This window comes from Lactuca virosa, chromosome 4 (genome assembly GCF_052849685.1).
Source record: "Lactuca virosa cultivar CGN04683 chromosome 4, Lactuca_virosa_CGN04683_v6, whole genome shotgun sequence".
Taxonomy (NCBI): domain Eukaryota; kingdom Viridiplantae; phylum Streptophyta; class Magnoliopsida; order Asterales; family Asteraceae; genus Lactuca; species Lactuca virosa.
Genome location: NC_136429.1, coordinates 226700898 through 226711852, shown reverse-complemented (window position 1 = coordinate 226711852; position 10955 = coordinate 226700898). Strand labels below are relative to the sequence as shown.

General features: G+C 36.1%; 1 protein-coding gene across 1 annotated transcript; it reads right to left on the bottom strand.

Moving 5' to 3' along the window:
* Positions 1 to 1797: 1797 nt before the first annotated feature.
* On the bottom strand, positions 1798 to 7039 carry LOC145105672 (uncharacterized). Its single transcript, XM_079042752.1, has 10 exons — positions 6926 to 7039; positions 4609 to 4881; positions 4366 to 4518; positions 3905 to 4268; positions 3129 to 3788; positions 2983 to 3011; positions 2508 to 2600; positions 2276 to 2383; positions 2080 to 2205; positions 1798 to 1815 (listed from the first exon to the last, which is right to left on the bottom strand). Exons 1-10 carry the CDS (start codon positions 7037 to 7039, stop codon positions 1798 to 1800), a joined length of 1938 nt encoding a protein of 645 aa, XP_078898878.1.
* Between the last annotated feature and the right edge of the window lie 3916 nt (positions 7040 to 10955).

Here is a 10955-nt window from a genome sequence, read left to right as displayed (position 1 = left end):
TAAAAAGAACCATCTTATTGGTCTTAGCCAGAGTACATACTTGGACAAAATATTGAAGCGTTTCAATATGGAGAACTCCAAGAAAGGGGATTTGGCGATTCACTATAATATCAAACTAAGTACGACTCAAAGTCCCAATATTGAGGAAGAAATAGAAGACATGAGTCAATTCCTATATGATTCAGCTATAGGATCGATCATGTATGCTATGGCATGTACTCGTTCTGATGTGGGTTATACTTTGAGCATAGTTAGTCGCTTTTAGGGAAATCCTGGCAGAGCCCACTGGACAGAAGTCACGAATATTCTTAAGTATTTACGAAGAACAAAATACATGTTTCAAGTTCCTGGCGGCAATGATACGTTTAGAGTGAGTGGTTACAGTGACACCATCTTTCAAACATATAGTGAAAACTTTTGTTCTCAATATGACTAGGTTTTCTTGTTGAATGGTGGGGTGGTGACTTGGAAGAGTCCCAAGCAGTCAACGGTGGCTGATTCTACTTTTGAGTCAGAGTACATCGCATCGAGTGAGGCATCGAAGGAAGCGACTTGGTTGAAGAACTTCATCGGAGATTTCGGAGTAGTCCCCACCATTCAAGAGCCAATAGAGCTTTTCTGTGATAATGAAGGTGCGGTTGCTTTGACAAAAGAATCGAAAGACCATGGCAGGTCTAAAATTATCGACAGAAAGTACCATTACATCAGACATAGGGTTAAAGAAGGGCATCTCCTGGTGAAAAGAGTATCATTAGAAGATAATCCTACAGATCCTTTGACAAAGGTTTTGAGGAGGGTCAAGCTCAATCAGCATGTCAGGAGCATTGGCCTAAGAAATGATGTTAGTTTTAGTAGTTAGTTGATAGATTGAAAATTTGTAACAAAAATAAATTTAGTTAATTTTGGTGAATGAATAATAGAGAATTATTTATGAGTATCGTACTGCCTTCTTCAATTATTTATTCTTGTGTTTCGCTTTGCATGTTTTACTTCCTGAATAATTTAATTATTCGAAATTCCACAGTCGCTCATACTTTTGGAAGTAAGTAGTGATTTACACTACTAGAAAAACAGCCTTTTATGACGCGCAATGTGTATCGTAAAACGCTCAGACGAAGCGCAAATGCATGTCAAGGAAGGCCCTGTCATAACGAGAGACGACACGCTTTTGCACGTCGTCTATAGACGACGCACATTTACGACGCGCAATTACGACACGCAATTACGATGCTCATTTATGACACGCAATGCGTATCAAGGAAGGCCCTGTCATAAAGGAAGATGACACGCATTTGCGTGTCGTAACCTTACAACGTGCGTTTAGGACACGCATTGCTTATCATTATAACCTTTGTCATAAATGAAGATGACACACATTTGCGTGTCATAAACTTCAGCAACCATTTACAATATGCATATACGACGTGCCTTTACGATACTCTTTTACGCATAATACAAAAATATAGAAAAAAAATATATAGCAAAATAATAAATTTCATCCAATAACATCATGTCAAAAAATTGTAATACATTGATATTAAAGGGATCTAATTGTACATTGTTATTAAGAGGTTTTCCCTAACTATATAATCTAATACTACATTGCTATAAAGGGGCACCTTCTTGTTTCAGATATCATGTCAAAAAAAAATCCTCCATATCATTAGTTTGTCATGACCTGGTGTACTAGTCTACTGGGCTGCTGTCCACCGGGCGTAGATGGCAAGTAGTGACTTGAACATTAGCTGAAACATCATGCATGTCACCAACTCCAGTATGTATGCACATATAGAATATTCACAGCCATGCGGTTCTCTATAAAACAAAATGGATATAAAATTTAGCTATTGAAATTATAAATTTATATATATATATATATATATATATATATATATATATATATATATATATATATATATATATATATATATATATATATATATATATATATATATATATATATATATATATAACTTAGAAACAAAAAATATATAAATGTGGAGGAAAACAAAAACTGAATATTAATATTATTAATTTTAATATTTTATTACAAATTTGACATTTTTTCTTTTTCCGTACTTTGACAATTTGTGTTGCTGCTGATTCCGGAGCCAATCCGCGACTGCATTCTAGAGCTGATTCGGCGGAAAGAGCATCCCAGACTCCATCACTTGAAATTACAAGCCGCCCACCAGCAGAAGATAGCTGAAGATCATGAATAAATAAAAGTTGTTAATAAAAAGAGAAATAAATTGAGTTTAATTACAAAACTAACCTTCACTTGTTTGACATGAGGAACTGGAATAATGAACTCCTCAACATCTCTATCTCCAATAGATCTTGAAAGGCATAACCCACCTCGCCAACATTTTAAAGGACCAATCTATCATAAATATAAAAACATTGGTAAGTTAAGTAAGATCCCATTTGGCCATTTATATAGAAAAAAATTTAAAAAATAAAATTTTATAAGATTTTATATAGAAAAATTATAAAGTGATTTTTACCTTTGCAAGGAATCCAAATTGACCTAGCATGCGAGTGCTAACAATGTCTAACATTGTCACATTATGTTTCAAAACAATGCTGGTAAGTACTGCCTGTAAAATCAGGGACAAATTTTATAGTTGTGAATGATAAGTAACCTTTCAAATTTTTTAGTGATTAAGGTACCAGGTGCTTTCATGAACAATAAATAAACCTAGTCAACTTTTCAATTTTAGACATACTAGGTTCCCAAAGTCAAAGTGTACCTCCTAGTCTTACCCTTCTATTCACAAAATCATTATTCTACTATTTTAACAGGAAAATGCAATGCCTGATATCATAAAGTGACACTCTCCTCACTTACCCGATACAACATACTAAAGAAAGTGAATGACCTTTTACCCTTGTATCTGCAAAACTACTAAATCTAATAGAAACATGGGTAGAACGGGAAAATACAACATCTTAATGCATAGAGTGAGTGACACCCATTACGACATTGCTAAAGAAAGTAAATGAAGTGTCTGAATGTGAGTAAATGACCATTTTACCCTTGCATTAACAAAACAATAGTGCTACTATTAACTACATGATGCTAAATGTATTCAAGTCAGAAAGAAACGAGCCTTTAGTCAACTTACCAATCTCATTTCCACGTTCCATGTCAGCAGCATTAGCTTGGTCAACAACAGTCTTACTTCTGATTCCCAACAAGCTTCCATCAATCAACATAGCATTTTCAGTCCCATTATTGGTGTTATGAGATAAATGATCTAAAGCTTGTTTTTGTTGTTCTTTTTGCAGTTCCCTTTCCTCTTCGGCTTTCCTTTTAGCCTCATCAATCTCTTCCTCCTCTTTAATTCTATCATCCATGTCTTCTTCCTTCTCCCTTAACCTCCTTTTCCTTTCTTCTCTATCCTCTCCACTACTTCTATATTTCCTCCTTTTGTTATACCTATCATCATTTTCTTGATCCAAAATCTCATATTTCCTATCTTGTTCCCTATCTTTTTCCTTTTCTCTCTCCTGTTTGCGTGTCCTTTCTTTCTCCTTTTCCCTGTATTCCCACTCTTTCAAACGTGCTCTGTATCTGCGTTCATCTTCACGTATTTTGTATTCTCTTTCCCTCTCTCTTTTAACCCTATCTTGCTCTCTTTCCCTTTCATATCTTTCCAATTCCCTTTCCTTTTCACATTTCAGGTCTCTCTCAGGTTCTCTGCTTCTTCTACTGCTTCTGTCAGGTGAACTTGTTTCAGGTCTCTCACTGCTTTTGCTCCTCATTTCTTCATCGTTTCTATCTTCTGTTGCATGTATAAGTCAAATAGTCAACTGTTTAAGTCATTCTGTCCAGATTAAGTACAAAAAGAAACAGCCATGTACAGAGGAAGGAAAGAGAAACATCCCCTTAGTTATTTACCATTTCTTGTTGTATCAACATCTGAATGTTCAGGGGTTGAATTTGGAAGAACATCAGAAGCAGCTTGTGGGGGTGGAGGTGGTGGTGGTAAAGGTTTATTCTTTATCCTTTCTTCTATCATTCCTGTAAGCTTTTCACTAGATTCTCTGTCTGCTTCCTTATCTTCATTACTCACAAGGCCAAAAGTCGCATATTCATCAGTTTCTTTCTTTCCTTCACTCTTATCATCTTCCTTTTTGGATTCCTCCACAGAAGGCTCCTTTTTCTCTTCCTCTTTACCACCACCTTCAGTATTCTTCAAGTTCTCTTTTATCTTTTCAACATAACTCTTGAGATACTCTTTTGTTGCATTATCAAATTTCAACTGTAAACTCAAAATAAAAAAAAATGTACAGATCAGATAGAGCATGATTTACATAAATATACACGAAGAAGAAAGATAGAGAATGCGGAAATCATACCATGAGCTCCTGACCATCAATACTTAATTTACTCAGAAGCCTTAAAGCACGCAGAACTCCTTCAACATTTCCACATTCACAAAAACCAAAGCCCTTCAAAGCCCCAGTAGTGGGATCTGGTACACGTTTCCAACTTTTAACAGGCCCACAGAGCTTCAAAAGACATATAAATATGTAATCAGTCCATGAACATTGGGGAATAAGATCTGTTTCTAGTAAAGATGTGAGAAAAGAGGAACTTACTTGCAAAAGGGAGAGCATGAACTCATTGTCCACCGATGATGCTATCTTGCCAACATAAACTGTGGTCGTTAGCTTTTCAGTTGGAGTTATTGTATTGATGGGTGGCCTAATGATTGTAGGGACCACTGGACCCCGCATAGCCATCATTGGTGGGCGTGCTAATGATGGAATGACTCCCATTGCTCCGAGTGGCCTTTGAGGATATGCTGGTCGCGGCATTTGTGGATATGGAGAGGCATAACGGAGAATCCCTGCAAAAATAAGACAAAAATACTAACAAAGAAAAGAGAGATCGAATAGTGAAAGTATCACATAACAAGTCAAACATATCGCACATATTTTCATCATTAACATATATAACTATATACCAAAAACTCAAATCTGATGTGAAGTTTAAAAAAAAGGAAATTTTAACTGAATTTAAAATTAAAACATGAAGGGCTGTAACTAAGCTAATGCTCTGTTCCATGGAAGGCTCGTGGAAGGTCAATGAATGATTTGATTGTTCCACTTCCATAACTCTCTGTCTCTAGCTGAATCACGAGCTTAAAACAACAAATTTGGGGGAAATTCAAGAAGAAGTGATCATTTGATATCAGCAAAAGAACCCTAGCTTTGATCGTACAATGCAAATTTGAGAAATGAGTTAGTGAAACTTTGGAATAACTTTTCAGTTAGCCAAGTTGGGAAGCATCAAATGGGAGATGTGTGGGAGATGATGGTGGAGTAAAGGTAACTGGCGAGGGCTGGTTCAGATTCGGCGTCACGGCGAGCTTCAACTTTGATTTCGTTCCAGACCCAGTCGCATTCATTTTCTCTGCCGTTAACGGCAGTTTTTTGAGACGATGATGACATCTTGTACTGCGATGTGGAGTTCCGATCTTGAACCGACATCTTGAGATGGCGGAAGTGTTTGCTTAGGTACTTCGAACTCTTAAAGCTTATGAGGTTCGATGCTGGTGGTGGCGGCTTAGGGCTTGCAGAGAGAGAGGGAGACAGAGAGAGAGAGAGAGAGAGAGAGAGAGAGGAAGACGAACTCCTTCAAGGATTATTAGGGCGTTTTGGTAGAGGATTTTAGAAGAAGAGGAAGAAGGAGATGCATCGGCGGGCTGTTTAATTTTTTGGGATTTCATTTCCCTCCAAGAGAACGCGCCTTCCTAAAAAAAATATAAAACAACACATTTACACGACATGCTTTTTATGATTGGTGCCATCCGTGTTTTTTTTGTTGGACACTAATTTTAGGGCACGCAAAAATGTGTGTCCTCTATCCTTCAAATTTTACAAAACTGACATTATTTTTTAGGACACGCACAAATGCGTGTCCTCTATCAGCGCGTGTCATTGTTTGCACATCATTAAATGGTTGTTTTCTAGTAGTGTTAATACTATCATGAACCGATTGTAGATTGTCTATAGAGATTTGACATTGCATGGGATTGCTGCAATATTCGTGAGTACTTTGAAAATAGAGATTTTAAGTATTGGATAAACTCACGCTTAGATATTACTTCATGGATTCAATCACGAGTAATTCTAAGACAATAATATCTTCTATTCTTCAAACGAAGATATATAAGTTGTGATTTACAACTCGGTTGTGCATTGGTGTTTCGAAAACGCATCAATAACATGATGTTATAAAATGTAGTATCATGTATGATTTGGTGAGTAAATGACACATTTATATAGCCAAAGTTTATTCCTTCCTTTTGACCTAACGGAAAAAGCAATATCTTTGGGCCCCTCAGTGATTTTGTGTTGACATTATAGTGTTGGGCCCAGCCAGGACTCATTACAGGAATAACCACCTGCGCCGACGACATCTATACAGATGACGTATGTCGTCGGTAAGGTTTACCTGTCCCGACGACATGTTGTTGGTACAGAGTTGACCAACTTTCTTTGACTTGGAACTCTATGCTGACGACATATCGTCTGAATTGGCTAGGCGGGAATGGAATTTTTTTTGGCGGTTGTCTGAAAACTATGCCGACGATAAGTCATCGGTATAGGTAACGGAAATTGTAATTTTCCAATTTTTTTATAGTTCGTGTTTCAGTAAATAAAACTAACGTCGTTTTCGTGTAAATTTATCCGACGACAAGTCGTCTGTAAAGAAAATGGTGATCCGTGTGAACTTTGTACTGACGACTTGTCGTCGGTATAGGGTTCCTATTTTTTATTTTTTTTAGTTGCGAGAAAAGGATACGATGTCGTATAACTTAATGCCTATACCGACGATATGTCGTCGGTATAGGGTTTTAACCCAAATTAGACTGGTTCGTCTGCCACATTTGCAGCCATCGTATCTCACCTCTTCTTTTCTCTTCTCCGTCGAAATCCCACTTGAAGACGAGAAATCCGGCCGCCTCCTGCACCTTCGACCGTCGGTATAGGTAAAATCACTCCATAATTCTGATTTTCTCATCTTTTTGAAGTTTAATTTTGATTTGGGTGCCTAATGTACCACCTTTTTCCTTTGTTTTCCGGTTAGGGTCTCACCGGAGGACCACTGTGGACCTCACTCTTCTTCCAACCTCTCTCTGGCCGTCGACAATAGGTAAGATGTTTGATTTTTGAGTTTTTTTTACTGATTTCTGTTTTCCGGTGACCACCAGCCACCTCCAGTAGACCACCGTTAAAGCCTACCCCCGACGTCCAGCTACCACTGCCCACAAAACAGGTAAGGATGTTTGATTTGTTTTTTTTATTGATATGTTGTTTTCAGGTGACCACCAGCCACCACCGGAGGACCACAATTGAAGCCAACCCGGGAGAAATCCCGCTAGCACTGCCACAAAACAGGTATGTTGTTTATTTTTATTTTTTGTTTTATTGTTTTATTGTTTTTTTGGTTGGATAATCTTATGAAATTGTGATATCTTGTATGCCTACTATATATGATGATTTGTATAATTGTTGGAAATTGATTGTATGAAAATGGTAAAAATTTCTTTGGTAATCGTATGAAATTGTGGTATAAAATGTTTGTTTTTGTGTTTAGATGTTTGAAACTGAAGTTTGGTATATGTCTTGATTTTGAGTGCTTCTGTATTTTGATGTTGATGTGCTTGCTTGAAGTATGACTTTAATATGATATTGGAGTGATTCTTTGCTTGAAATTTTATCATTGCTTGGAATATGAAAGTGGTATTGTATTTCTAAAATGAGATGGAAATTGGAATTGAATGTATTGTATACATGTATGATTATGTGATATTTAGGTTTAATAGTTTGAGTGTATAAAATTATATGTATTCGAATTGTAGTATACTTGTATGAAATTGAAATTGTTGTATACTTGTAAAGAATCAGAATTGATGTATAAAATTGTATGTTATAAAATTGGAATTGATTGTGTTAGATAAATTGATAAATTTCTTAATTGATAAGTTAAAGTGCTTGTATTTAGAAAAGTAAATAACTTAAGAGCTATGTTTTTTTATATACTTGTGAATATAATATAATATAAAAAGTACGATGCTATAATAGAAAATAAATAAAAGTATGATGTTATAATTAACAAAAATATGACTCCATTAATGATGACGATGACGGTGGTGATACGTACTCTTTAGATAATGATGGTGATTTACATGTATATTGTTCTAGTGATGATTCTGATTGATGGTATGTTACGGCTGCTATACATTTTGATTGCTTAAGATTGTTTATTAGTTTTTTTAAAAGTATGTTTAATATATTTTCTAATATTTGTTAAGCAGATGGCTATAGATGTTGCGATGGGGCATGGAGGAGACGGCGGGGACCGACCTCCACACGAGGGCGCAGGCAAGATACCGACGAGTTGTCAATCTTGTAAGTTACATGAAATTATTAAATATATTGGATATATTTTCAAAAGTTTAAATTTCAAAATTTTCAATTCTATGTGTCAATGTATCAAACCCGGCATGTCGATGTGGAAAGGGAAGTTGCTTAAATATGCAAAAACTGTTCAAGGGCGGTGGTAATAAACTTTTACCTGTGGAAGTTGATAGCGACGGGGGGAACTATAAATTCATAAATGAAAATAGCAAAATGGTGACAAGGTTTATCTCAATTTATGTGGCAGATCATGTACCACTCCATTATAGGACTTGGAGGCATGTTCCTTTCCATTACTATGAAACTATGTATCCTGAGATTGAAGTAAGTACACAATACTTTTTATATGTGAAAATTTTTGTACTTTTTAAATATTTTTTACTAATTAAATTTGTTTTTTATTGCAGTCATTTTTTGATCTTGATATGTATCGGGGTACATATATGTGGGAAGCCGTTCGAGCGGCTGTACAGAGCGACTGCCAAAGAGCTTATAAAGAACACAAGCATGAAGTGAAAAAAAATATTTTGATAGGGTTGGCGGATATGATGATGTGGAAGGTGCAAGAAAATGTCCACCAGATGATATGGACGACCAAGCTTGGGATGACATGATTGATCTTCTTTTTTGGATGAGGGTTATAGGAATCAGTGCGATAAAGGTAAAGAAAGTAGGGCCAAACTTCCATATACCAGTTCTCATGGAAGTAGATCATATGCAAACAGACGTTGCGAGGATGTAATTAAATTTATTTATATTATATAAAAATTTTAGTAACACTTATATAAATATATTAATTGTTTTTGGCTTATTATAGAGAGCAAAAGAACAAGACCCGCAACATATCGATGGTTGAAGACAAATGTGATTTAAAGAAAGTCGGGGTTGGTGTTCACCGCAAGCGGAAGTAACTTGGGTAAGTAATAAACAAAGTTAATATGTTATTTGATAAATATGTTGTTGTTATTGTAAAGCCTGGTTCCTTGTGTCACACCCCCGAACCAGACGGCGGAAACGTCCGGAGGCGGGTGACTTCATTGTGAAGTATCATTACAATTGAATATAAATGAAACATAGCAAATCCAAACATCATACATTGAGATAACAAACTTACATCGTTTACATATTGTATTTGTTCTTCAAATTACACAAAAGAGACATAAGTAAATAAATTTCCAAACTACAGCAAATAGTCCTAAATCCGCGTCCCTTTAACCTCCTTACTAGATCCCTGAGAATACAAGTCGTTTTGAAAAGCATCAACTAAAAAGTTGGTGAGTTCATAAGCATTTTTGTATAAAAATAGTTTTACACTTGTTTAGAATTGTTCTCGTACTTTTAGAAAATCCGATATTTTCTATAAAATCGTTTGAAGTCTTGCTCTAAAGTCATGGATATATGCATGCATGTCAAAGCTAGTGGGAGTATAATAACTTTCCTAGTGTTGTATGCTGATGACATACTCCTTATAGGAAACGATGTTCCAACCTTGCAAGAAGTGAAATCTTAGCTTGGGAAGTGTTTCTCTGTGAATGATCTAAGGGAAGCAACCTATATTATTGGGATAATAATTTTGAGGGATAAAAAGAACCATCTTATTGGTCTTAGCCAGAGTACATACTTGGACAAAATATTGAAGCGTTTCAATATGGAGAACTCCAAGAAAGGGGATTTGGCGATTCACTATAATATCAAACTAAGTACGACTCAAAGTCCCAATATTGAGGAAGAAATAGAAGACATGAGTCAATTCCTATATGATTCAGCTATAGGATCGATCATGTATGCTATGGCATGTACTCGTTCTGATGTGGGTTATACTTTGAGCATAGTTAGTCGCTTTTAGGGAAATCCTGGCAGAGCCCACTGGACAGAAGTCACGAATATTCTTAAGTATTTACGAAGAACAAAATACATGTTTCAAGTTCCTGGCGGCAATGATACGTTTAGAGTGAGTGGTTACAGTGACACCATCTTTCAAACATATAGTGAAAACTTTTGTTCTCAATATGACTAGGTTTTCTTGTTGAATGGTGGGGTGGTGACTTGGAAGAGTCCCAAGCAGTCAACGGTGGCTGATTCTACTTTTGAGTCAGAGTACATCGCATCGAGTGAGGCATCGAAGGAAGCGACTTGGTTGAAGAACTTCATCGGAGATTTCGGAGTAGTCCCCACCATTCAAGAGCCAATAGAGCTTTTCTGTGATAATGAAGGTGCGGTTGCTTTGACAAAAGAATCGAAAGACCATGGCAGGTCTAAAATTATCGACAGAAAGTACCATTACATCAGACATAGGGTTAAAGAAGGGCATCTCCTGGTGAAAAGAGTATCATTAGAAGATAATCCTACAGATCCTTTGACAAAGGTTTTGAGGAGGGTCAAGCTCAATTAGCATGTCAGGAGCATTGGCCTAAGAGATGATGTTAGTTTTAGTAGTTAGTTGATAGATTGAAAATTTGTAACAAAAATAAATTTAGTTAATTTTGGTGAATGAATAATAGAGAATTATTTATGAG